The sequence below is a fragment of the Mesoplodon mirus genome (assembly GCF_964341445.2).
Source record: "Mesoplodon mirus genome assembly, chromosome: 13".
NCBI lineage: Eukaryota > Metazoa > Chordata > Mammalia > Artiodactyla > Ziphiidae > Mesoplodon > Mesoplodon mirus.
Window position 1 is genome coordinate 6,922,316 of NC_138989.1, and position 27,981 is coordinate 6,950,296.

The window sequence follows — 27,981 nt, forward strand, 5'->3', positions numbered from 1 at the left end:
TTTTCTGACTTTCTTTCATTGTTTTTGTTGTTCTGAACGTTTTTATTCAATAATTTGTAAAAGTCAACACATGAAATTCATTTTTAAATAGTTTACTGGGGGGAGTTCCCTGGTGGTCCAGTGGTTAAGACTCCATGCTTCCAATGCAGGGGGTGCAGGTTCGATCCCTGGTCGGGGAACTAAGATATCCCGCGTGCCGCGAGGTGCAGCCAAACAAACAAATAAATAAATAAAAATAAAACAGTTTACTGGGAAAGCAGAAGGAAAACTTGTTCATACTCTAATTCTAAATGTATCTGAAACTTTTGTTTAATATGTTTTTTTACATAATGATGATAAGCTCTTAAAATAAGACTTAAAGGGCCCTAGGTTCTGTTCATCTATGTCAAAGCTATTTCAATCCAGTAAGAAGACAAATGGCAGCAAAAAAGGGCTGAGGATGCTTGTGTATGATTCATAAGTAAAAAAGGTAAAATAGGGCAAAAAATATTGAAAAATGCTTGGCCTCACCAATGAGTAAAAAAACCCCACACATTTAAACAAAAGCATCATTTTTAAACTATCACATTGGCAGGTATTTAAAAAAAAAAAACCACCAGAACCTGGGCTAGGGAAAAGCTTATCCTTGTACATGCGAGTGGAAGGAGAAAGACTTTCTGGAGTTTAGCTTGACATGTATCCAAAGCTTTAAAATCTTACATTTCTTTGGACCTAGCATTTTTACTTTTGGGAATGATTCCTAAGGCAGTGTTTATAGGTGTGTGTAGAGGTATGTTTCAGAATATATATTGCAGCATTATTTGTGATATATGAAATTAGAAGCAACCTAAATTTCAACTAAAAGATTCTTGATTAAATATGGTATATCTGATGGAATATTGCACATTAATTTACAATGATGTCATAAAGTATATTCCATAACAAGAAAAGTTAAATTGAAAAACATTCTGAAGTAGAGTTTGATTCTGATTTTATTTTTCTTGAAAATGGTGTTCCTGTCTGCAGAAAAAAACAGGAAAGGGGAACAGTGGTTATTTGTTACTTCTTTCTCGTCTGTCTTCTAAAAATTCTAAAATGAACGTGTAATTTTTTTTACAATTTAAAGTTGTTGAAGAGAAAATTTTTAAGTTTTATTTCAGGATACCATTGGAGTTAATAGCTAATAAAGTATCTAAAATGATGAATATATATTCCAGGTACTATTTAACAGTAGTACTATTTATTTAAAAATAGCATTTGTTACACTGACTCATTGTGAAATATCTTGTTTCTTGGAAAAGTCTCCTCCAGCGTTTTTCCTCTTTTTCAACCTAGAAATTTTTGTCAGAAGAAAGTTATTTGATATACTTGTAAGTGGGCTACGGCACCAGTCAGATGTGTCCGTTTCATCTGGCGAAACGTGTGAAGAACCTTCTAGGTTCCTCTTGTACTGTTCTCAGTTCAACGGAGTCAAATAATTCTCTCCTTCTGTTTAAAGATAAGCAGTTATCTTGAATGGTTGAAAAGTTGATTTATGTTTAGTTTAAAAGAAATAACGTAGATGACGATTTGTGTAAAAACCAAAATGATTGTAATTTTGATGTTTATACTTGCTCTTTTGCTGAAAGAAAAGTCATTTTGGTGGTAATTATAGAGTCGGTGGACTTGATGTAGAATTCTAATTAAGTTTTTTCCATGATTTTCACCCAGGAAGCTTTGGAAGATCGTTTGGAGAAGATTAATCGAGAGCTGGGTTCAGTTCGTATGACATTAAAGAAATTTCATGTTTTGCGCACCTCTGCAAATCTTTGAGATTTGTAGCCATTAAATTTTGAGACAGTTTTGTTTGCACTAATGTGTAATTATGCACTCAGAAAAGGCAAACTATTTTATACTGTTTATAAGCTTTCACACAGTAGTTTTACAATCATGCTATTCTTTACACTTGCTATTTTATACTTCAAATGGCCACATATTTTCAAGATATTTTTGTTATGCTCAGGAATCTCTTGTATATTTTACTATTTAAAAAGTATTATTTTTAAATAGTATATGTATCCAATTTATATCAAGAATAAGGAAATGTAAATAGGGGAGACAGCTTTGTTTCTAAACAAATAGTGTTATCCTTTTACCATTAACTTTGCACACCAATTTTATAAACTTGTTCTACGTTGTGAATATGATTCTTTTATTTTTAAATAAATGCTTAAGAACAGCTTCCGTAATGATAGACTAATACATGCTGAATGCAAAAAAAAAAAAAAAAAAACCCAAAAACAGCATACCCTGGATTTAGTTGTGTTGAAGTTTTTTAAAAATAGTAATGTAATTCGTGTTTGAACCGTGTCTTAGAGTGAATATTGGAATAGTTAATAATGGAAATGTTGGAAATAATGGAATATTGGAAAGCTTTGAAAGTAAGAATATCTCATTTTGTTTCCCTTAAACTTCGTTATTTGTAAGAAAGAAAAATGATAGAGATGTAATTCTCTAATTTTGTGATAGATGTAGTACTTTTCAGAAAAGTTTAACAACTGGGGAGTTGTACCTTTCTGCCCATCATTCTGAATGTAATTTGTGTCCCGCCCTTGACAATGAGGTGATAAAGCTTTGATGGAAATATAGGCCACCACTCAGTGAGGTTGTAAGAGCAACCCCAGTTTCCTCAGTGTACGTGGCCTCAGCTGTCAGATTGTCATGAAGACATTTTTTTTTTCTTTCTTTCTTTATTTTTGGCTGTGTTGGGTCTTCGTTTCTGTGCGTGGGCTTTCTCTAGTTGTGGCGAGTGGGGGCCACTCTTCATCGCGGCGCGTGGGCCTCTCACTGACGTGGCCTCTCTTGTTGTGGAGCACAAGCTCCAGACGCACGGGCTCAGTAGTTGTGGCTCACGGGCCCAGCTGCTCCGTGGCACGTGGAATCTTCCCAGACCAGGGCTCGAACCCGTGTCCCCTGCATTGGCAGGCAGATTCTCAACCACTGCGCCACCAGGGAAGCCCATGAAGACATTTTTAATCTCCCTCCCCCCCCCCCGCCAAAAAGAAAAATAAATACTCCCATATTAGCTGCTGTAAGAACAGTAGGTTGAGATGAGAGCAACCTTCCCTGCTTGTTACTGGACAGGGAACGTGTCTAGATAGAGCTCGGTGCCTTTCGCGTGGCCTTGCTGGAGGGCTCCAGCGCGCTGCCTTGGCAATGCCTCCTGGCTCTCAGAAGTAGCACGTGGGCAGGAAGCTGTGCTCTGATCGGGAGCGTAGCAGGTAGAGGTCCTGACTTCTGGTCAGGTCCAGGCTGCTTAGCTGCCCACTTTTTGGTGGCCAGTCAGGCCCCAGTGCCCACATATTCAAGCTCTGTATGTGTTGACAAACAGACTCATTCCAAACTTTCACCATTGATTCCCACTGATTCCGGTTTTACAATTTGGTTTACTTTTGAGCTTTTTCTCCTTCTTCTGTGGCTCTTGACAGCATGTAGTTATATTGAGTCAAGCCACCCGTTATTCCATTCGGGTATATGTATGCCTTTGAGCAGGGATCTCAGATAATCTCTGAGCACCCTTCACCGGAGCTTCCCCTGCCTGAGCTCGGGCCTGGCGCCTGCAGCGTCCCTGCTCAGCTCGGGGGTTCCCAGCAAGCGGGGGTCGCCTGACAGCGGCCTCTCTTGCTCCTTCCTGTCCGTGAATCAAACCTTTGCTTCCAACTCCTGCAACCTGTTGGAGACCTCCAGCTAATCAGAGTTACTCATCAGCAGAATCAAGTGCCTTATTCTTGGTGTTTTTTCCTAGTCTTTTTTTCTTTTTAATCTCCTAGTTATAGTGAAGAAAACGTTCTTTTTAATCAAGTTCTAGGAGAGCTTGTGTCAAGACTTAATAAAGGGATCGACTTTACCAATGATATTCCCTTTAATGTGTTCCTATAGATGACACTAAAAACTAACTTGAAAATTATTAGGATGTTTCATTGTTCCCTACTTTTATTGTAAAGTCTGTTACATTCTTAAGAATAGGAAATTGCCATTTCAGAAGAGATGAGAGTTTTCTCTTGTCAGGGAGTTATCTTCTCAGTAGTCTTATTCCAATCTTAAGCCCCATTAAAATGTCTTCTGTACCTCTCAGGAAACATATGCTTTGATTTGTGACGTGTGTAATAGATTGGAAGTATCAGTCACTTATTTAAAATTAAGAAAAAAATTTTTTTTCTTCGTAGCTGTGAAGAGGGACACCAAGGAAAAATCCTTTCAGCCGTCTTTCCCTTTGATAATGCTTAACGTACAAATACTCCATTTAGAAACAACCTGAAAGCTGGAGAGGTGGCAAGCTTTAAAAGCAACTGTTGTCGCTGTCTGGGGCTGAGCTGCAGTTAGTAAAAAACCTAAGTGAATCTTCCACTTCTGGGAAGTGCCTTTTAAAATGCAAGTAGAGTTACTGCTCTCCTTTCCCCTGGATCTACCCTCTTCCTTTCCCTGCAAAGCCTCGTGAGGTGGGGGGAATGTCCTCTGTCCTTCGAGGGTCCCAAGTAGATGTAGCTACTAGGCGGCGCTAGGACTGCAGCAGCTGGGCAGGGGACAGGCGAGCCAGACAGACCTGGGTCACACCCTGCTCAGGGCTGCCTTCCTCCACGTAAAGATAAGAAGCTTCCTTCCATTGTGAGAGCTTATGTAAAGTGCCTGGTGTCTAGTAAGTTTTCAATAAACAGTACATTTCTGATTCATTCTGGGTTATTAAATAGGCTTTTGAAGTAGCGATTTCAGTGCTTTTGTAGATAGAAAAGTAGACTGTGTCCCCAGCAATTGACTCAAAAACTGCCTTGGGTTGGTTGACATTTGTTAGGTGGTCTAAGCTGTTCTCTCCATCTTTTTGCAAAAAATGAGCTTTCTTAGAGTTTAAATGAGCTTCCCTCTGGTGTGTTTTTTTTAATGAGTAATTGATAACTTGGCTAGTGTAAGTTCAGAAGCCCTGTGATCTTAAGTAAAGTAGATGATTTGGGGGTTACTTGATATAGGCTGTTTTACCAAAAAAAAAAAAAGTATTGCCAATGTAATCAAAATAATTGCACCTTTGAATGTTCCATAATTAGACTTCTAAAGGTGCTGGCCTGTGACACAGGAGCACATGAAGGAAGTGGCTGCCACTGAACGTTTGGAAGATCTATATGAAGATTATGATTTGCTTTTGGAGTTTGATAAGCAACCAAAATTTGTTCCCCTTTTTAACTCGGAAAAGCCAGGTGCTTTGCTGAATGCTATTTGAATTCTGAACTCTGTACTTACAAATGTAGAAAAGTTAGACATTTTTGTCATTTTAATTTTTAGATATCTCAAAAGCAGTTTTCACTAAATTTTAATGTGCCATTTGTGCTGAGTCTTTAAGAATGTTTCAAAAATAAATACATATCTACAGCCCTTTAGGAATCATAAAGGTAAATCATATTTACCCATCATAAGTGATTGTACATGGTTATGAGATTTGCAGGTCTAATTAAACCAATTATATTGCACAGATTTTGCAGGAAATAATTTCCTGCCTTGCCAAGAGTTCTGTGGCAGTTTAATAATATATTAAACTACACCAGTATTCTTAGGACCTGTGTTAAGCCTTCCCCTTTTGATTTGTGTTTTATTTCAGCAGACCCCTCTCAAATAGGAGGAATCAAGCCATAAATTTGCATTTGCTGGACATTATATGTCATGTCATCGCTGTGACTACAGACTTCAAAGATAATGTTTTATTCACAATTTCACTGTAACAGTGACCAATATAATGTGAGAAATTTGCTTCCTATAATGCTGCTGACATTAGACAAAGACCAGTGCTTGTTGCAGTTTTTAAATCTAGTCAGATGCTGGAGTAATGAAATTGTAAGCTCCATGAGAGCAGGGACCATCTCCTCTTCATTCTTGAATACAGGCACTTAATAAATATTTGTGGATACGAATAATTGTGATATTAGTGTATTTATTCCTACCGGCTCACTGTGGGATCTGGTTTTTAATGGTGTTAAGTCTTCCGAGTTACTGGTCTGAGAGCAGTCATTGCAGGGTTACAGTGGCAGCCGTCCAGGTGCTCCGTTCCGACTGGCCTACAGGCAGAGCCTCACTCTGGAGATCTGTATGCTCTGAAACCCTTTTTTTTTTTTTTTCTTTTTACTTTTATTATTAGGTTAAAGCACAAGTACAGGGAGAAGTAGCAGCAAAAGGGTCTGTCATCCAGTCCGGTTTCCACGGGTCCTCAGGCAAGGAGCACGGCTGTACAGGAGACAGATGATGACTCAATCCCTGGCCGCCTTGGAACAGCATTGGGGCTGAAAACCTTTCATGGGTCTTAGGGCACCCCTTGGTGGAGGGACGGAGTTGAGGGTTTCGTATTTATGGGGACCCCTTCACTTGCCTCCGTGTGATCACAAGGCAGGTGTTTTGAGGCAAGCTGTGTCACGATGGCTCTCCTGGCCCGTTCAGTGTCCAAGGAGACGGGACAGCCTTTGGTCAGGGTTGTTCTCTGACTTGATCTGAACTCATCCTGGAGCGCTTTAACTTGAGCTTGCCCTTGCCCTTCCAGGGGAAAGCACTCCCCCGCTCCTCCCGACCTTATAAGGCGGTACTTAGTGAGAGGTAAACTACCCATAGGTTTTGGGTGTGCCCTGTTTAATTCACTTACTTCAGATCTTGACAAACAAGGCCATCCTTGCTCAGTCTAAATATACGCTTTATGATTTCCTTTAAATTTCACTCCGTACCCTCTTGGTCCAACTGGAGCGTCCAGCTGGGAGGGAACATCAAGATGAAGCTCTTTCTGATCCTCTGCCAGTTCCTTGAGGTCAGGGACTAGAACTGACCCTCTGGCTACTATTACTTCCACGACGTCTGATGACCAAAGCGCATTTTCATTTTTTGGTCCAGATCATATCTGGGATCCTGAGGAGAGAACTCCTTGATGCCTATTTCTGCAAATCGGGTCGGTAACTGATGCAAGTGCCCGGCATCAAGGTTTGGACTTCAATTAACTACCTTTGGTTTGTCCACACATGCCAAATGCCTTCCGAAGTCTTCCGCAGTTCGTTCCCCTTGATTTGTCATTTTACTCCCGAAGGACTTGATTTTTATTTTTTTTTCCCCCAATTTCTGCAGATCTGCTCGTTCCCTTCCCCTCTTACTGTTCGCGAGTCTCCCGATAGGCGAGGCCGATGGTGTTAAAAGGGCCGAGAGGTCGTGGGCCGGGTCCAGCGCCCGGGGCCTCCCGCGCGGAAGCGAGCCCCGGGCTTTCGGGGGTCGCCGAGGCGACAGCACGCCCGGCGCCGGAGCGGGGCCACCAAGTTTGCCGGGTTGCTCCGGGCGGAGGCCGGCCCTCGGGGCGGGCGGAGGCGGCGGGCGGCTCCCCGCGTGGCCTGACGGAGGCGCAGGCCTGCCGCCGAGTGAGGGAATGCGAGGCGGGCCCGGCGCGCACGGGCAGCAGCGGCCGCTGGGGCGCGCGGGGCACGGCGGCGCCGCGGCGTAGAGCTGTCAGGCCGGTCCGCGGGCGCGCCCGGCCCCGCGCCCCGCCGGCCGCCGCCTCTTCGTTGGCCCGCGGCCCGCGCTCCGAGCGCCCAGACCCGCGGCGGCCCGCACGTGCGCCCGCCCGCCGCCCGCCCGCCGACGGCCGGGGAGCATGCCCGCGGGGGCCCGGCCGCTCGCCCGGGGCCAGCTGGCGGCGGCGGCGGCGGCGGCGCGCGGAGCCGCGGGGCGCAGCCGGCCGGGCCGGGACCGCGGGGCCGGGGCCTCCCGGGCGGCGTGAGGCGGCGGCGGCCCAGCGCGGCTGAAGAGGACGAAGCCGCGCCGCGCGGAGCTGGGTGAGTGTTTCGGCGGCCCGGCCGGAAGGCGGCGCGGCCGGGCCCCCTCCTCTAGCCCGTGCGGAGCCCCCGGGGAGGGGGCGGGGGGGCCGGGCGCGGGGTGGGGACCCCGGCCGGGCGGCGGCTCCCGGAGGCCCAGGCCCGCCCGCCCGCCTGTCCGCCGGCCCGCGCGCTCGGCGGGAGGGAAAAGTAGGAGACCCGGGCCCCGCCGCCCCGCGCGGGGAGGAGGGTCTGGCGCGCGGGGATCCCGGCCTCAGGAAATCGCCCCCAGTCCGGCCCCCCGGGAGGCGCTGACCCTCGGAATTCAGGGGGGGCCCCGACGCTAATGCCGAATTTCCGTCGGTTCCGGCTGGGGCGCGGAGGACTCCCCTCCCCCAGTGACAAGTGTCACGGCGGCCAAGGGGCAGGTGTGTGTGCAGTGCTGGGAAGGGGCCGGGAGGAAGTGGTGGCCAAAGCCCTCGGTGTGGCCTTCTGGGCTTCCCGCCTCCACCTGGACAGCCCTCCAGCGCTGGCCTGGCTGGGTGGGTGTCCGGGGCCTGAGCCCGGGGTGCGGCCCTCAGAGAGGGGGCCAGGACTGGGAAGAAGTGCTGCTGGAGGAACATCTGGCCCCTCTCCATCCCGTGAGTCTCCCTTTGCTGTTAACCTGAGGGGCCGGCGCTGTCTCGGAGCGGCGAGCTTCCTCCCTGCCCGCCTCAGGCTTGCTTGTCAGGGGCAGGGCTGATGGGGGACTTGGGGAGAGGGAAACGCTAGTGCCCGCCTCCGCCATAACGTGTAGCTAATTCCGCCGGGAAACCTCAAGTGGACATTCTGAATAAACAGAGTGTGTTTGCTCGGCAAATGTCATTTCAAGGCAAATCTTCAGCGCTGTCCCTTTTCAACGCATTTGCTGCCCCTGCGTAAATTCCAAATTCCTCATCCTACGCTCCTCTGCCTGCCTCTGAAATGTGGACTGGGGCAGTTCTCCAAAGTCTCCGGCCTCCCCTTCAGAATCAGGGTCCTTCAAAGGGGGCCTCCTCTGAGCCTCTTTCTTGGTCCCCTGCTAGCTCTGTCCCCAGCCCCTACCTGGGAGCCCCTGGGGCTATAGGCTAGAGCCCCCCGGCCTCCTTTCTGAGGGGAGTGTGGTAAATGCTCCCCTGCATCTGAATCTCCCCTGCGGCCAAGCCCCCAACGTGACTCATCTCTGCTCTGAACTCCCACTGCACCTTATTTGTGTCTCTTGTGTGACTCTTATCACCGCCTGCCTTATTTTATAGTTACTTTTGGGCCTGGCTTATCTCCTCGGCTGGATTGTGAGCTCCTGGAGGATGGAGGACGGGGGTGGAGTTTGATTCATCCCTGGTCCCCCGCCCTGGGTCAGCACCCTGTGCACCGTCAGCGTCAGTGTCTGGATGCACTAGAAGCCCCCTCCCCAGCTTGCCTCTGGGGACCTAGCTTATCTGACTCCTGGACGGTCCCTGTTAAATTCTTCTTCTTCTTCTGTGATCGGAGGAGATTCCCAGCCCTCTCCCTTTGCAGCGAGAAACACAGTGAGTTAGGAAGAGCTGTGTTTCTTATAGGGGAGGGACTTGCCAGATGACTAGGACAGTACATGCTCTGCTATGACGATGGCCAGGCACAGACTCTGGGCTCTCTGGGCACTGGGTGTGGAATGGGCTTCTCTCTTTGGCCTTCTGTACTCACCGTGCAGGGGATGCAGCAGGGTAACTGAACTGTGGGAGTCAAGGCTCCAGGCCTGGTCGTCCCATAAGGTCGTACGAGCTTCACTGAGTCACTTGGTTTCTCTTGATCTTGGTTGGTCCTTCCTTATGGAATCTGAAAGAAAATCCCTCTGCTTGTATGAGGCCCTGTAGGATTTGGGCCTTGCGTCCTCTGCCTTAATGACTGTTCATTACCGAGACCCAGGCTTGTTGTCTTCATTGGCCTTCCCAGGTGGAGTCCATCACCTGCACCTTTGTGCCACCCTAATCTAACTTAGGCAGAATGTCAGTTAAATGTGACTCTGGGGCTTCCCTGGTGGCGCAGTGGTTGAGAGTCCGCCTGCCGATGCAGGGGACATGGGTTCGTACCCCGGTCCGGGAAGATCCCACATGCCACGGAGCGGCTGGGCCTGTGAGCCATGGCCGCTGAGCCTGTGCGTCTGAAGCCTGTGCTCCGCAACGGGAGAGGCCACAGCAGTGAGAGGTCCGCGTACTGCAAGGAAAAAAAAAAAAAATGTTACTCTGTGCCTCCCTGCTAGACTGAGCTCCTGTGGGGTCAGTGCTGAATCTCATTTCTCTGCATCCCCCGTGCCTGGCACATGGGAGACTCTAGGGCAAATGTCTGTCGGATAAATGGTGAGGAACTAAGAGCCCTTGTCCCAAGCTGACTGTACATCCTCTCTCACTGGGGCCCAACTTTGCCTTCCTCCATATCTAGAGGCCTCTTTTAAAACCAGGCAGATGTTCTCTTAACCATCCCATCCCGTTAAGGCTTTCCAGCTTGGTCCCTGAGAAGAGCCAGTTGTGGAGAATGTACAGTTCATTTGTAGAGATTAGAAGAGGAAACTTCTGGTGATGGATTTCCCTGGTAGCGCAGTGGTTAAGAATCCGCCTGCCAATGTAGGGGCACGGGTTCGATCCCTGCTCTGGGAAGATCCCACATGTTGTGGAGCAACTGAGCCCGTGCACCACAACTACTGATTCTGCGCTCTAGAGCCCGTGAGCCACAACTACTGAAGCCTGCGTGCCTAGAGCCCGTGCTCCGCAACAAGAGAAGCCACTGCAATGAGAAGCCCATGCATCACAACGAAGAGTAGCCCCTGCTCGCCACAACTAGAGAAAGCCTGTGCACAGTAACGAAGACCCAACGCAGCCAAAAATAAATAAATAAATTTATTTTAAAAAAAAAAAGAGGAAACTTCTGGTGCTTCATGATCGCTGCCTTGCTGCTTTTGGAGAAGACAGTGGGGGTGGGGGCGGGCATGTGCTCTGTCATGGAAGGACAGTGATCTCACGCCTGCGTCCTCAGCCATGGGCAGGAGAGGTGGTCAGCCTTGTAGACAGCCCTCCTGAAACCTGCTCACCAGGACCCCCTGCCACTAAGTGGTCTTCAAGTAGCTTCCCTGTAGGTCCTTATGTCAATGTTTATTAGGCTTTCACTGGGTACCCGGGATGTGATCAAATAGAGCCATGGCGGCCATGGCAAATCGTTGTCTGGCTTTGCTCTAAAACCAAGGCTAACGGTAACGTGGGGCATTGCCCCCTCTCTGCTCAAGTCTTCTTACAGAGTCTTGTATGAAACATTTCTTTTAGAATTTACGGCCAGGCAAGATTTGCCTCCCCTGTGTGCGGGGAATGTAGGTTGCTTCTTCCTTTGATAATGAGAAGGAAGGTGGAGAAGGAAAACATGTATGGTTTGTGTACTGCATGCACACAGCATGCACGAGGCTTCCCCACGCACCCTGCGCGTTAGATGGTGTTCTTCCTCCATTTTCCCACAGAAAGAAGTCAACTGATTTGCCCTAAGGCACTCCGGGTTTGTGCCCAGTTCTGCCAGACTCTTCCCATTCCACCCACACTGTCTTTCCAACTGATTATGGGCACCTCCTCTTCCCTGGCTTCCAGGATGCTGGGAGCACAATGCTATATTTTCATGTAGTGACTGTATTCACTTACCCTTGGGGTCAGCATACTTATTTCTACTTTACTCTCGTCTATGTGCACGTGTATATGTAAGTGTAAATCTATCTGTATTCTTTATAACTCATCACAAAAGGTTTCTGGGGGCTTCCCTGGTGGCGCAGTGGTTGAGAGTCTGCCTGCCGATGCAGGGGACACAGGTTCGTGCCCTGGTCCGGGAAGATCCCACATGCCGCGGAGCGGCTGGGCCCGTGAGCCATGGCCGCTGAGCCTGCGCGTCCAGAGCCTGTGCTCCGCAACAGGAGAGGCCACAACAGTGAGAGGCCCGCGTACCGCAAAAAAAAAAAAAAAGGTTTCTGGAAAACTGGACAGATAAGAGTTGAATACAATATGTAACATTGCACCTAAAACTTAGGCCGACTCACGGTGTGGTTAGGGAGGTGCGCCCCACGGGTAACACCGGGCATGTGAGATAAGTGTTGCTTAAACAGCAGACAGGCTTCAGAGGAGGAGACACCCTTTCTGGGTAAGGCGGTCAGGGTTGACTTCCTGGAAGAGGTGGGATTTGAAGGAGGCCTTGAAGAATGGGTGGAGTTTTGATAGGGCACCTGGAAAGGTGTGTAGGATTTAGAGTCAAATTTGTGGTTATCACCACGGCCCTACCGGAAAAGGTTCCTGCGTGAAAGGAGAGAATCGGTCTGGAGGGAAAGTGGGGAGCCTGGTGGTGCCTTCTCCAGCCTTGTTGGAGGGTCTGGGAACGCTGGAGCTGGGAGGGCTGTACCCCATTAAGGACGAGAGGGCGAGGCTGAGGGAAGAGCAGTGACTTGCCCAAGACCTGTCCTGCAGCCTGGAACCCAGGTCCCTAATTACCAGCTTGGTGCTGGCTCGTTATACTGGCGAAGTTGAAGTCGGACAGCAGCCCTGTACATCAGCCCTTTTCCCCTGTCAGACGGGTACAGGGGTACCGTCTTCCTCACTCCCAGCCCAGCAAACACCAAGAAAAACCCCTGCTAAACCTTTATGACCAAAGGCAGAAAGAGCACTGCTGGGGAGGAGAGCTGGCGTTCACGTCAATTACTCATATTAACAACTGCCCTTGGGACTTCCCTTGTGGTGCAGACTCTGCGCTCCCAATTCAGGGGGCCCGGATTCCATCCCTGGTCAGGGAACTAGATCCCTCATGCAGCAACTAAAGATCCTGCATGCTGCAACCAAGACCTGGCACAGCCAAATAAATAAGTATTAAAAAAACAAACGGAGAGACGTGGATGGATCTAGAGACTGTCATACGGAGTGAAGTAAGTCAGAAAGAGAAAAACAAATATCGTATATTAACGCATGTGTGTGGAACCTAGAAGAATGGTACAGATGAACCGGTTTGCAGGGCAGAAATAGAGACACAGATGTAGAGAACAAACGTATGGACACCAAGGGGGGAAAGTGGCAGCGGGGTGGTGGTGGTGGTGGCATGAATTGGGAGATTGGGATTGACATATATACACGAATATGTATAAAATAGATTACTGATAAGAACCTGCTGTTTAAAAAAATTCAAAAAAAAGTAAAATAAAATTGCTTTAATCGTTTAAAAACAAACAAAAAATATAGTTACTGTTGAAATAAAGTTCGTCAGAATAATAATTAAATTTGAAAAAAACAAAAAGCTGCCCTTGCCAGAGGACAGAAACAAAATGAACCAACAGGCAGGATTCCAGCAACAGACAAATCAAACCCAAGCAAGAGCTTTGGGGAAGAGCATCAAGAAAGCAGTTTCGGGGCTTCCCTGGTGGTGCAGTGGTTGAGAGTCCGCCTGCCGATGTAGGGGACACGGGTTCGAGCCCTGGTCTGGGAAGATCCGACATGCTGCGGAGCGGCTGGGCCCGTGAGCCATGGCCACTGAGCCTGCATGTCCGGAGCCTGTACTCCGCAATGGGAGAGGCCACAACAGTGAGAGGCCCGCGTACCGCAAAAAAAAAAAAAAAAAAAAAAGAAAGCAGTTTCGGGGCTTCCTTGATGGCACAGTGGTTGAGAGTCCACCTGCCGATGCAGGGGACACGGGTTCGAGCCCTGGTCCGGGAGGATCCCACATGCCGCGGAGCGGCTAAGCCCGTGCGCCCGTGCGCCCATGCGCCACAACTACTGAAGCCTGCGTGCCTAGAGCCCGGGCTCCGCAACAAGAGAAGTCACGACAGTGAGAGGCCCGTGCACCGCAACAAAGAGTAGCCCCCGCTCGCTGCAAATAGAGAAAGCCTGTGCGCAGCGGCCAGGACCCAACACAGCCAAAAATAAGAACAAATAAATTAATTAATTAAAAAAAAAAAAAAAAAAAGAAAGCAGTTTCACACCCTCTCCTCGCTGAAGCCCCGAAGTCCCGCTTCCCTCATGTGGAAGGTGCTGGGAGTTGGGAGTGCAGGGGAAAGGCAGAGAGTTATTAAAAGAAGCCGCAGGACTCGGAGACCCCGAGGCTGATTTCCATCTCGGAGTGATGCTGATAGGCCAGGTGTGGATACGTCAGCTGCAGGAGCCGTGGCCTCACAGAGCGGAAGCCCTCGAGTATAATACATCGTAGGTCACGTGTGCACACCGTCGAGGCCCATTCCTGGCCGTTCTGTACAGTGCCCTGAACCTCTGCTCTTAGGGGAAATACGGAGGTAGGTTCCCGCCAGCCTCTGGTCACAACGTATCTGTCCACCGATCAATACATAACTCTCTTATGTGTGTTTCTCTTTAAAGATGCCTTATTTATTATATATTATTGATTCATTAATTGAACTCAGCCAACAGCACTATCACTCAGGCCTGAGCGAAGCTCATCTAACACACGAGTTTTCTCCATAAGGCACATCACAGCCTTCTCGGCTCTGAGCAGCTCTGAGCAGTAGGCAGTGCTTCAGCTTCATGCTCAGGGCCATGTTAAATCACTAACAAAAAAAGCACAGAAGTGTGAAAACTGTGGCAGTTAATGGATCACGGAAGGGACACTTGTTGACAGTTTGAACTGAAACAGAAGGCAGAGGGCCACCTTGTTTGACCTGTGCTGCACGTTGGGCGTTGGGTGACTCAGTTTCCCCCCCACCCCCACCCCGTGCATGTCTGCAAATGACCTCGTAAGCGCCGCGATCGTCAGTTTCTGGGTTACAAGTAAACTGTAGCAAGTGGGCGGATTCGTAAATACGGGAATCCGTGAATAATGAGTACCGACAGTTTATACAAAGTAGTTCCACAACACAGCATTCCCGAGAGATAAGGAGGGACTGTGGCCACATTTTACAGAAGGGAAACAGGCTCAGAGAGGTAAGTGACTTGTTGGAGTTCGCACAGGTGGCTGGGGCCAGCCAACACTTGCACCCACTCCTGGCTGATCCCAAGTGTGGTTCTTTCCTCTCAGCTCTTGCAGCGTTCGCGATGAGATTCTTTCCTCCTCGTCCTACACCCCCACCCCCACCACAGTGACCCATCTGCTGTCTTTGTCACTGTGTTTACCCCCATGGTAACTCCAGCGTACAGAACGGGGCCCCTTGTGGACGCTCAGTAATTACTTGGTGAATGAAGGCCAGAGCTGCAGTTTCTTGTGTTTGCTCTGTCTTGGGTGCCAGAGGAAGGAGAAATATCCGGGCATAGGGTCCCCACCTCGCCCTCCTAGATCCCTTCCAGAAGGGCACCCATCTCCCCTTTCCACAGCCTGCAGGCAGGAGGTCCCGTGTTCTCGCACACAAGGGGGTGTCGGCAGCCCCACGTCTAACAGAACTAACTGGTCTTTGCTGGGAGGCGCCAAGGGCAGCCCTTCGCCCAAAGGAATGATCCTTTTTTTTTTGTTTTTTAAGCTTTTACCATTTAAAAAATACATATCTATTTATTTATTTGGCTGCACCGGGTCTTAGTTGCGACACGCAGATCTTTGTTGCCCCGTGCAAGATCTTCCTTGTGACATGCAGGGTCTTCAGTTGCAGCCTGCGGGATCTAGTTCCCTGACCTGGGATCAAACCCCAGCCCCCTGCATTGGGAGCGTGGAGTCTTAACTCCTGGACCACCAGGGAAGTCCCAGAAATGATTCTCTTGAGGCATTTCGGGCCAGCATGGGGCTTCCCGGGTTCCCAACCCTCAAATCCTGGCTTTCTTAGTCCTGGAAACCTTTCCAAAAATGTTCTGCCTTGTGTGCCCTGTGAAGAGTTGGTACATAAATAATAGGGATTATTGCTCTTTCTTCTCTCTGAGGTTCTTTATTTCCCTTTTTGGAAATGGCTCCCCGGGAAGGATGGAATTTTCTCTCTGAAGCTGGGGGGGCTTCCCCCAGGTCTCTGTAGGGTCTGGCTGACTCATCGGCTGTGCTGTGGAGCAGGGCGGGAGCTCTTTCCCGCTGCTGCCCTGCTGGACTGAGTCAGGCCCTGCATCCTCCTGGCCTCACCTGGCCATGGTCCACGAAGGAGTCAGGCCCCAGGAAGCGCCCACCAGGCGCCAGGGCCCTGCGTGAGGCGGGTGGAGGGAGGGCTACTCCGTGGGGGCTGCCAGCTGTCCCTCTGCTATCTCTTTACAGACCCTTGCAAACCCACCTTGAAGGGTGGGAGGCGGGGGCTAGGCATCGGGGTAGAAATAGGCGGCCATTCCCATTTCCAACAGGGAACAGCTTCCATCCGGGCGCGGGGCTGCCGGGGAGGCGGGGCTTCCCGCAGACGGGGAGGCGCGGTCGAGGGCGGCTTATCGCGGGCTGGTCCGTTGCGCTCTTGTGTCCCACTGGGCACTTGGTGAGAGTTGACTTTTCACTTGCAGGTTTTGGTTTTTTTTTTTTTTTTTTTTTTTCCATAAGAGGGAGAGATACCAAACATTTTCTGCAATTAGAATTTTTCCCTCTTGGGTAATCACAATGGGCAAAAAGCATTTAAGTCTTGAAAACCACACGGAAGCAGGAGCCCGGGGACCGTTCAGCTGGCAGGGACGGCCAGCCATGGAGGCAGTTAGGGGCTCTTGGATAAGGAAACAGCTATTTCACATTTATTTGGGGTTTGCTTCTTGCAGCATATTTCAATTAGTTCATCAGTGCTGTGCATCTGACAGGCCACACGTTCATTGTGGTTGAGCCATCTGGGAGGTGGGAGGCCTGCCGCCTTCCCCATGGCAGTCGGTAACTACCCGTTTGAAGGAGATTTGTTCGATGTGTTTAAGAACCAACACTAAAACACCAGTAATAACAAAAGCTTCAAGAGTTGTGAAAGCATTCCCCCTTGTTGAGCCGTCAAATGGACATGCGTAACTTAAGACCTCATTCCTTCCCCTACTCCTGTGACATTTTCCAACTCAGTGAAGCAGCGTTCTGAGGGGGCTTGTTTCATTGGTCCAGAGCGCGATGTGCATTAACCTGGTGTGGAAAGGAGCTCATTCATTTATACTTGGGGGCCACGCAGCCTGGGCATTTGCTGCCAGGAGTAGCCAGGGAGGTGGTGAACAGATCCCCACATCAGTATTCAGCTGAGCTCCCAAGCTGCTCGTTTCAGTTCGGGTCCCAGCCTCACTCGGGTGACTCACCCGAGCATCGTGAGGTCATGGTGATGCGTGCGGACCAGCGCATCTGCTCTGCACTCCTTGGGTACCAAGGTTTAGAGCACCAATTACACCCATTTCTCTCTCTTTTTACCTCTGTTATTTCTCCTGGGAAACTGTCCCCTTTCCTGAGGAATGTTCTTTCTGACTTTCCAGCAGGGAGGAAAAGAGGAATTCAGCATCTTAGGAGAAGAGGGGAGCCGGAAGGAGCGTGGGAAAAAAACAAGTCCAAGGGTTTGACCTTTCAGGAGGAATGACTTTCCGTTTCCCTGAAACCTTAACCACCCCAGGCTGGGCCTGGAGCAGGATTGAGACTCACCACATGGTTGTAAACTGGAGGCCGGCTTGTGAAATCTGGGATGTTCCGTTCATTCAGGTTTGTCCTGGTGGCCTGGGAGCTGCAGGACTGGTGTTTGGAGGGTTTAGGTTGATAATGGCACCCATCCTGTACCCAACCAGATGGATGCTTCATGATAGACTCTCCTGGATACTGAGATTCCTGCCCAAGGAGAAGGCGGCAGGCCTTCCCTCTCCAAACCATAGGGATCCCTGGTCTAGCCCAGCTGCTCTGCAGGCTGAGGGACCTTGGCTTATTTGTCTTTGAGTCCCTGGTACCCAGCATAGTGGCCTGGTGGTGACTCAGGGCCTGATAACCATTTGTGGGGAGGCGGTGGCTAGAGGTCCAGAGGCAAAGCGGCCTTTCTCATTCATCCACCTTTTGTGTAACACCCTCCATGGCACGGAGTGCTTCTGCCCGTTGTGCTTCATTTGACACCCAGAAGTGCTGCTGTGCCCATTTTACAGGTGAGGAAACTGAGGCTCGAAGAAGTCATGATTTGGCACTCAGTGCTTTCAGCTGTCGTGTTTCATACATGGGCACACTACAGCTCAGGGAGGTCATGAGTTGGGCCAACCACAGAGGAGGTTACCTGCTGGCCAGGATTCTTGTCGTAATCGGGGTCCTCGATTCTTCAAGTTCATGTTGTCACGTCCATTACATGGCCCGTGCCATGTTGTTACATTGTTGTTGTTTTTAAAATCCATCAGGGGAAGTCCCTGGTGGCCCAGTGGTTAGGATTCTGCACTTTCAGTGCTGAGGGCCCGGGTTCGATCCCTGGTCTGGGAACTAAGATCCCGCAAGCCACGCGATGTGGCAAAAAAGAAAAAAAAAAATCCATCAGTATTTCCTGATCTAGTTCAGTCTGAACAGTGCCCAGAAGCTTTCAGTTTGGGTTTGTGTGAGTTTTTTGTTTCTTTTCTTTTTTTCCAGAGAGGAAAACAGAATTTCTCTTCTGTTGTTCTGTAGCTTTTGCTCTTCATGAGGCCAAAAGGCACCATGGATTTAGAGCAGGATTAGATTCCCCAAGATAGGGTTGCATGCTCTGAGGTCACGGCCATGTACATGAGTTGGAGACCCCATTGGGATCCTGTTGTCAAGTCTTGTAGCCACACGCCTAGGAGGCTGTGGTCAGAGGCTCCACCAATTGTGTGTCTTTGAGGTCTTGGGAAGTGGTGCCTTTTCCACCCCTCGGGTCAGAGCCGCTTTCAGACTGGCTGAGTTAGGAACCCCGTTTATGGGGGTGGGACAGGCATGTTTTTAAAAGGGCACAGTTCAGAGTGGGCTGGGGCTTGTCCGTGAGGGTGGGCCCTGCTCACCACCCACTCTGGGTTCTCAGCTGGGTCTGGGTCAGTTTGCTCTGGGTTGTTCCCCTCTTCCTGCCCCACTTCTGACCTTTTCCTTGCTCATTAGAGAAAGAGCAGGGACCCAAAGTGGCCTGGTCAGGACGCAGCAGCAGGTAGGGCAGGAGGTGGAGGCCAACGCTTTGCCTCTCCCACCTGCACTGCAGGTGGCTGCCTTGCTATGTCCTCTGAGCTGGGAGAGTTGAAGGGCCTGTGGCCACCAGGCGGAGAAGAGACACAAGTGGGTCCCCGTGGGAGCCTCTGGCTCAAGCCGGGGTCCCTTCAGCAAGAGTTAGGGGGTCTGCTTTTCTCTGGGGCTCCCCACACTGTATGAGCCACTCCCCGGACTGTCGTTATCTTGGTGTAGCTCCCAGGGCCCAGGCGTCCCAGCTGGGCTGGGCGGAGGCTCCCAGGGGCAGGGCCGAGTTATACCTTTTTGGCTTCCTCGGAGCACCTTGCCTTGTTCCGAGCTTGGAAGAGGGCTTAGTGAAGACTCTGACGAAGAAAAACTTGGGGAAGGTGGTCTGGCCCACCTGTTCTCCCAGGAGGCTGCCTTCCAGATTTCTTCTGCTCTCACTAGAATCCTAACCTGCTCGGAAGGACACACACACACAGAAGGATTCCAATCCCCTGGCTGTGCTCAGGCCTGGACGCAGAGGGAAAATGGAGGTTCCAGTGTGTGCGGCGCACGGAAGGGGCAGGGAGGGCCGCTGGACAGATGTCCGGCAGAAAAAGAGGGCACCGGGTGAGGCTTTGGATGCAGGAGGAGAGAAGGCCAGGGAACGGGAGAGTTTCTTCCCTTGCCTTCTTTTTTTTTAAAAAATTGAAGTGAAATTCATGTAACATAGAACTGACCATTGCTAAATGTGCAATTCAGTGTCGTATAGCGCATTCACAATGCTGTGCGGCCACCACCTCTGTCTAATTGTAGAGCATTCTCGCCACCCCCAAAGGAAACCCCAGGCCCATGAGCAATCATCCTCCATCCTCTCTCCTCCCCTGGCCCTTGGCCACCACTCATCTACTTTCTGTCTCTATAGATTTACCTATTCTGGATATTTCACATAAATGGAATCGTACAACGTGTGACCTTTTGTGTCTGGCTTCTTTCATGTAACATAATGTTTTCGAGGTTTATCCATGTTGTAGCATGTATCGGTACTTCATTCTTTTTTCTGAGTGGTAAAATACACATAACATCAAATTTACCATCTTAACCATTTTTCAGCATACGGTTCAGTGGCATTAAGTACATTCACGTCGCTGTGCAGCCATCACTGCCATCCACGTCCAGAGCTTCTTCGTCTTCCCAAACTGAGGTTTCGTCCCCATTAAACAACAACTTCCCATTTCCTCTGCCCTCCAGCCCCTGGCACCCACCATGCTACTTTCTGTCCCTGTGAATTTGACCCTTCTGGGGACCTCGTATAAGTAGAATCATACAGTGTGTGTCCTTTCACGTCTGGTTTATTTCACTGAGCAGAATGTCCTCAGGTTCATCCATGCTGTAGCCTGTGTCAGCATTTGCTTCCTTTTCATGGCTGAGTAATATTCCACTGTATAGATAGACCACCTTTTGTTTATCTGTTCATCCGTTGATGGACACTTGGACCATTTCTGGGCCAGCGAGATGTTGACTTTGGCTTGCCCCTGGATGGGGAACAGTGAAAGACAACCGAACTAGGAGGGCCTAGGGGTCTGGGAGGCAAGAGCTGCACCATTTCCAAGGTGAACGGCCTTTGATGATCGCACCTTTCTGTGCCTCGGTTTCTGTATCCATCCAACAGGGGCAGTGATGCTCCCTCCCAGGGGAGGATGCAGTGGGAGTCTGGATGAGAGGGCGGTTTTGTGGACTGTCCATTGCCCTGCACATGTGAGCTGCTGTCTTCCTGGACAGGGACAGCCCTGATCTTCATCAGTCATAAGCTATGAGGGTTGGTGGTGCCTGGCCCTCCACCCTCCTGGGGCTCACTTGTGACTTCCACTTGCTGGAAAGTTCCCTCCCTTGCAGAGGTTCCAGAGTCGGCCCCACAAGAAGGTGTGTCCTGCCTCTTAGTGGCCTCTGAGCTTTTGCTGCCTCCCAGCTTATAGCAGCTGGGGAGCCGGGAACACATGGTTCCCTGCAGCACTGTCTCCTGGGCCCCCTCCTTGGAGCTCCAGGAAATCGAAGCTGGGAGGATGACATTGGCAGCCTCCTGGGGTGGCTGAGTCAGAGCAGAAAGTCAGGCTGGAATTCACTAAGTCACACTTGTCTTCATTAGGCTAATTAACTTTCGATGTGAATGAGCTCTGTGAGCTGATTTAGGAAATCCATTACCGGGCCGGGCCACTTCCATGTGCAGTGGTGCCTAGGAGGCTGGGCCGTGCAGTTCCATATCCACCAATTAAGGCTGCTTAATTATTAACTTAGGGCTGCGTGACTGATGAGGGGTTGTGCTTGTTGTGCCTATTTGAGAATTTTGAGGCCGTTTAAACTTAGCCGTAATATAGTTAATAACCATCCTAGGAACCATACGTTGTGATCCGTGTTATAGATTATAAGATAAGCTGAGGCTGAGGGTTGATTTGTGGACGGTCATGTAGATGGAGAGTGGAGCGGGGGGGCATTCAGTGTGTGCAAAGTGCTGGCTAATACGGAGAGTTTCCAGCTGATGCACAGCTGGCACCTTGAAAGGCTGCTTTCAGTTGGGATGTCCGTTCACTATTGGGTTCTCAGGCTGGCCCGCCAACAAGAACATGACCCACCGGGCCACTGAATGATTGAGCTCTTGGGGCACTTACTCTCCACTAGGTCCTCAATGGCCCTCTGCAGTTAACCCCATTGTACAGATGAGAAAACTGAGGCCCAGAGGGGAAAGCTGGCTTCCCCAAGGTCGCATGGCTGGTAGATTCAAATCCAGGCAGTCTGGCTCTGAAGCTCTCGGCTAAACGGCTACTTTAGACCATTTACCACACACTGCGCCCATTTTGGAGTTAAGTAGGTTTTTGAGAGCCTACCTGGGGAGCTAAGCATTTTGTAAATCTTCTTTTTTTTAAGTGAGGAAACTTAAAAACCCTTGGTGCCTTTGGAAAAGGAACAGTTCGTACTTTCAAGGCTTAAGAGGTGCCTCTGGAGGCCTGCCATGGACGGGGTGCTTGTGCGTGTGTGGGAACGTTTGTGCCCGGAGGTCAGGGTGCCTTTTGCTTGCTGGCGTGACTCACATGGAGCCGGTTTGTCTGGGAACCCGTGGGAGACGACCGTGGAAAACTCTTTCGTGGGAGCACAGATGGTCTGTCGTTCCTGGTGTCCCAGGTGTGCTGTCCCCTGTTCTCAGGGCGGAGGAGCGTTCCTTGCTGTTTAGGTGCTGGCCACTGAGCATCACCGAGCCCTCCTGCAGCTGGAGCTGAGCAGATGGGGGTTTCAGAAGGTGGAGGCTTTATTTTTAGCCCCACATCTTCTGTGATTCTGTCACTATGGAGATGCCGGCTGGGGGCCCACGAGGCTCCGTGGTTTTCCTGCCGGTGAGGAAAGAGGGTCCTCTTTCTTTTCTGGAACATGGCCTGGGCTGCTCGGTGGAGACCTCAGTCACTGTGTGTGTGTGTGTGTGTGTGTGTGTGTGTGTGTGTGTGTGAGAGAGAGAGAGAAAGAGAGAGAGAGACAGACAGACAGATGTTGCTGCTGCTGTAGAAGAACTATCCCTGGGCCTGCACCCTGCGTGGAGCCCAGTGTCCACAGCCATCTTGTGCTTTGGCTGAACTGCACTAGAGTCCGGAGGCTCCACTTCAGCTGTGCTGTGTGACCTTGGGCAGGGTTGCCTCATTTCCCCGGATCTTCATTTCCTCGCCTGAAAATTTGGGATGCTAATTCCTGCCATATACCTGCTTCTCTGGATCTGGTGACAGAATTGATTTGGGCAAACTTTGAATCCACAGTGAGGTTCAAGTGTTGTGTGTGTATGTGTATTTGTGTGTACACTGGTATGTGTGTGTGTGTGTGTCCAGGAATTATTCTGATGCCAAGGCTGCGCTCAATAGGTCATCTAGAATTTTTTCTACTCCTTCTTTGTCTTTCTACTTTTTCCTGTATTTTGGCTTCTCCATTCAAAGGCAGAGAAAGAAGAGGTTGAAGCGGAAAGTATTCTAGTCCTGCCCGTACATTATCATAAAAGATCTATCAAGGGAGGTTGAAACCACCCCCCTCTCTACCACCTATGTGTTCCCCCTGTAGAGTTTCTGAAAATACTCTTTCTTCTGTTGCGGTCACAGATTCACAGCCCCGCCTCCTGCGGGAAGTGCACTGGGCTCGTTAGCTCTGTTCCCACAGAGGACAGACCTGAGGCTCAGAGTGGTTAAAGTATTTGACCAGCGTTGCACAGCCATAAGCACCGGGTGCTGGAACTGGAACGGAATTCTCTTGACTCCCCAGCCCGTGCTCCTGCAGCTCTGCACAGAGCGGTGGGCCGGAAGCGCACGGACACCAGCGGGCTGTGTCTGGGGCTCCAGAGGCGCTAGCCTCCTCCCTTCTTCTGAAATCTCCGGCTTGGCTGTTATCCCAAAGCAGAAAATAACAAGTGTTAACGAGGATGTGGAGAAATGGGAATCCTTGCGCCCTGCTGGCGGGAATGTGACATGGTGCAGCCGCTGTGGAACAGTTTGGTGGGTCCGCAAACGGTTAAGCGCAGTTACTGGAAATTCCCTGGCGGTCCAGTGGTTAGGACTCCGCGCTTTCACTGCTGAGGGTGCGGGTTCCATCCCTGGTCGGGGAACTAAGATCCTGCAAGCGTGCGTGGTGCGGCCAAAAAGAAAACCAACAACCCACGAGGTGACCAACTGATGACTGTGGGTAAGCAGAACGTGGTCTATCCCTACAATATAATATTACTAGCGGTGCTTCTCCTAGGTTATCAGACTCCAAAACACGGAAAGCAGGGACTCAAGCAGGTAGTTTTACACCTATGTTCACAGCAGTATTATTCACAATAGCCAGCAGGTGAAAACAACCCAACCTATCAGCTGATGAACGGATAAACAAAATGGGGTAGATCCATACGATGGAACATTACACGGCCGCGAAAAGGAATGAAGCACTGACACAGGCTACCGCACGGATGAACCTCAAAAACAGAATGCTGGGCTTCCCTGGTGGCGCAGTGGTTGGGAGTCCGCCTGCCGATGCAGGGGACACGGGTTCGTGCCCCGGTCCGGGAAGATCCCACATGCCGCGGAGCGGCTGGGCCCGTGAGCCATGGCCGCTGAGCCTGCGCGTCCGGAGCCTGTGCTCCGCAACGGGAGAGGCCACAACAGTGAGAGGCCCGTGTACCTGGGGAAAAAAAAAAAAAAGAATGCCGAGTGAAATAAGCCAGACACTAAAGGACAATATTGTATGATTCCACTTGTGTGAGGTGCCTAGAATAGGCAAATTCAGAGACAGGAAGGAGAATGGTGCTCACCAGGGACTGGGTGGGGGGGAGTTAGTGGGGACAGAGCTTCTGTTTGCGGTGATGAAAATGTTCTGGAAATAGCAATAGTGGGAATAGCAATAGTGGGAATATCATCGATGCCACTGAATTGTACACTTAAAAATGATTACAATGGGAGACCTCCCTGGCCGTCCAGTGGTTAAGACTCTGTGCTTCCACTGCAGGGGGCATGGGTTCGATCCCTGGTTGGAGAACTAAGATCCCACATGCCCAAGCTGTGCGGCCAAAAGAAAAAAAAAAAAAAAAAGATTAAAATGGTACCCAAACAAAACGCTCAGGCTTGCCTTAGAGCTTCAGGTGGGCCTTGGGCTGGACCACACCTTGCTTTTGCATATGAGACGGCTGCACCTGTGGCCACGCCAAGGCCGCCCAGCTCCGCAGTGAGTCTGCACCCCAGGCTCTTGTGCCCCCCGGGGGAGGCACCCTGGCAGCCACTGGCCAGGCCTGATCGCTGTGTGTGAACGACATCTGTCTCTACGGAACGCTTGTGCACCTGACGTCGGGCATGGCCTTTTATGGCTCTCACTGGCTCTCAGGGAGTGGAAAGATAAATACCTTTTCAAAGACTAGATGCCAACTGCCTGGGGTCCCCACAGCTGCAGAGCGAGTGGGAGATGGGCCTGCCGGGGGCAGGTGCTGCAGCCCCAGGGGAGCTGGGAAGTGTGCCAAAGAATCACCCACGCCCCCCACCCCATGCAGGCAGCCATGCAGATTTGGAGTGTGATTCTGCCACAGACCTGCTCTCTCTTGGAGCTGCTGTGTCCTCACCTGTCTTTTGGCTGATCCTGATGTTTAAAGGACAGTGTGTGTGGAAGTGCCTAGCATGGTACCTGGTGCCTCGCAGCTTAATGAGGCTTGGGTTCCTGTGTCTGGCCCGGGGAGGTACTGTGATGCTCGATCACAGGCTGTGGGCGGCATGGTGGCTCCTCTGACCACTGGCCTCTGCACCCTGAGTCTAGACCTCTGGCCGCCTCCTGACTCAGCCAACGTTCAGGGTGGCAACAATAATGTTTATTACAGGGAAAGAGTTACGACCCACTGGGTTTTCTCTGCTTCCTTTCTGCCCAAGATCTCAAAGCTTTTTTTGCTTCTCTCCCCATCCCCTTGGAACCAAGAAAGACTGTAGGGATGGCTCGGTGACCTTGGACAAATCAGCTCTCCTCTTTGAACCCCGGCCTCTAGAGTTTGCAAATGAAGGAGGCTAAACTGGGTGCCTCCGGAGGTCTCTTGATCTGTGATTATTACTGTTTTATTGCTGAGAAAATTATAGGCGAGGAAATCATGCCCTTGGACTCCATGTGGGGCAAGACTCAAATCCAGATGCCCTCATTTCCAGCCTGTCTCTAAATCCCCCCTGCCACCTCCTGCAGGAAGCTCTCCGTGATTAACCTGACTCACGTGTGGTTCCTGGGGTCCTCACTGTGCCTTGTGTGTGATACATGAATTCACAAATACTAGCCTACCATTCAGATGGTATGTGTGTGTGTGTGTATGTGTGTGTGTATGTGTGTGTGTGTGTGTGTGCTTCATGTTCTTTTCCCCTCCCTTTCCTCTGTAGGCAAGAGCCATTTGCTGGGTGTCTCTCTCTGTGCTCCGCCATGCTGGCACCCAGCAAAGGGCTCGTTACATTGGGTAACGAGCCTCAAAGTCATAAGCAGATGATTAAAGACTAGGAGACCTACCAAAAGAAAAGAAAAGAAAAGAAAAGAACTTAGATGCTTTCAATAGATGTCAGAAAAGCATTTGATAAAGTTCAGTATCCATTACTCTTAAAAACATAGCGATTGAGAGGTAGACATAGATTTTAGCATGACAACATCTACAGCATGACCCACAGTGTGTTTGAGGAGCACAGAATGCTGCTGGAGGTCGTGTCAAAAAGAGATTTTGGGGCCAAACAGCATTTAGAAGATGCTGCTCTAAGATGCCTTCCCTTAATGTCAGTTGCCAAGCAAACCCTCTCCCACTAATAATCATCACTCCAGAGTGAAGCCAGTGCCAGGGGCTAGGAAAGAAGCAGAACAGAACTCTTAGAAACAAAGTTGCACAATTGATGTTTTGAGATGGATACAGCTTAGGTGTTCAAAGTAGATACACTGAAAAATAATTGGAAGTAATAAGATGGTATGATGGCCAAGTCAAAAAATAAAAATGAAACCGCCATCACTTTCCCAGGTGGAAACTGGTTGGTCAACGTTATCGGAAGGGACACCTCTGGCACCTGTTTGCTCGGGTGTCCACAAGCCAGTGACCTTATTTTCTGGTTAGAAATGACAGCAACACCCTGGCAGCCTCAGGCAGCTGCCAGGATCTCCTTTGCCTCCTGGAGCCCAGGTTCCCGGGAAATGCAGGAATAACGGTGCATGGCTTAGTATCCCTGATCACCTTAGAGCTTAGCCTCCCATTTAGCGTTTCGGTCACGGAGGTGTGACCGGGAGTCAGGAGACCTGGTCCCGAGCCTGGCTGTGCCGCTTGCTGGCTGCGGGGTTTAGGATGAGTTGCTTAGCCTCTCGGGACCAGAATGTCCTCATCTGTGAAGGAGGGATCCTAACCTCATCCTCGCAGGGTCCTTCTGCGGAATCTCCGAGAGGTTTTGAACACATTCGCACACCACTGAGCTGTTGTTACAAAGGCTGGGACCCCGTTATTTCAGCTCAGCACTAATCCTGGGCAATGGAAGCCACTTGAGGAGGGTCGGACCTTCCTTATTCTCGGGGACGGGGCTGTCGGAGTCCTCCCCGGGGTTTGTCACGGGTCCCAGCTCTGGTCTCCCCGAGGCCACCATGTTGAGTGGGAAGGAGATGCTTGTTGGAAGGAAACCATGAACTCCTGTTAGAAACCAGCACGAGGACAGCTCCCGAGCCAGCTTGGTGGGGACTGAGGCATCCTTCACATTTCCCTGGTAATGATCCTGCTCTTTCTCAAAGGCATTTCTTGCCTGTCTCTGAATAAACAGAGAGCCCTTGGTATAATTCAGTCTTTTAGGGATGGCTGAGTCATCTGGCTGGCTGGGGCTACCCAGATGCAGATGAAGTTCTGGTGTCACGAACGAACCGGGCCGTCCTGGGAGGCCTTGGAAGGGCTGGATGGGGGTGCGTCTGCCAGACATCCCTCTGGCTGAACCCCGGGCTCCCTTAATTCCTTTTAAGGTAGCCTTCCCTCCTCCCTATTTCTTTTCCTGTCCTCTCTTCAGTGTGGTTTTGCTTCTGTTCATTTTTTGCCTTATTTTAGCCACAGTTGTTTGTATGGGTGGCCAAGGGGGCCGGTATAACTTTCCGAGGACTGAAGTCCTCGGGCTTTGTGGAAGCTTTTTTCCTTGAAGCCTGGCGGCCTTGCTCTGCTAGTCAGCCCACTTCTCAGTGGTCAAGGTTGCTGCCAGCTTGCAGGTTGGCTCGTGGAGGATCACAGGCAAGCGCTCCCAAGCTGGGTATGTACGCTCAAACCTTGTAACCAACTCACTGGAGAGTGGTGGTTTTTTGATCTACTTTCTGATTCTTTAGGAATATGTGGTCCATGGAATTAAAAGGTAGATGTAATGTGGTTTTAAAAAATGTATTTTAAAATCGTTTGGGCCACCCATTATTATTTTTATTATTTTTGCATTCTGCAGTTTCAAAAGAAACATTAAATGTTGGCTGTTTTAAAAAAATCTAAAATAGTTATTAAAATTCAAAAGCTCTTTTTCAGGGGAACTCACTGGTGGTCCAGTGGTTAGGACTCTGCGCTTTCACTGCCGAGGGCCCAGGTTCAATTCCTGGTCAGGGAACTAAGATCCCACAAGCTGCGGGGCGTGGCCAAAAAAACCCAAAAAACAAAAAACACTTGTTCAGTTAAACTTTTAACATCAACATCACTGCCCTGTGAGTGGTGTATACCTTCCTTCAGTATTAC

At 50.1% G+C, this 27,981-nt stretch overlaps 2 protein-coding genes across 4 annotated transcripts in view; both read left to right on the forward strand.

Annotated features, from left to right (window-relative positions):
• Positions 1 to 5,915, forward strand: part of MPHOSPH9 (M-phase phosphoprotein 9) — a gene marked incomplete at its 5' end in the record, with an annotated part of 55,634 nt that extends 49,719 nt beyond the window's left edge. Inside the window, 1 exon segment of the mRNA XM_082640622.1 lies at positions 1,690 to 5,915. Within this exon segment, the coding sequence (XP_082496748.1) occupies positions 1,690 to 1,791 (102 nt within the window). The 3' untranslated portion in view covers positions 1,792 to 5,915.
• Positions 5,916 to 7,674: 1,759 nt separating this feature from the next.
• Positions 7,675 to 27,981, forward strand: part of PITPNM2 (phosphatidylinositol transfer protein membrane associated 2) — a 146,061-nt gene continuing 125,754 nt past the window's right edge. For 2 of the 3 annotated variants that reach the window (XM_082640926.1, XM_082640929.1), the window contains exon 1: positions 7,675 to 7,799. The gene's annotated coding sequence lies outside the window, so the exon portion shown is untranslated. The remainder of the gene's footprint in view (positions 7,800 to 27,981) is intronic. The other variant, XM_082640928.1, reaches the window with a different exon arrangement.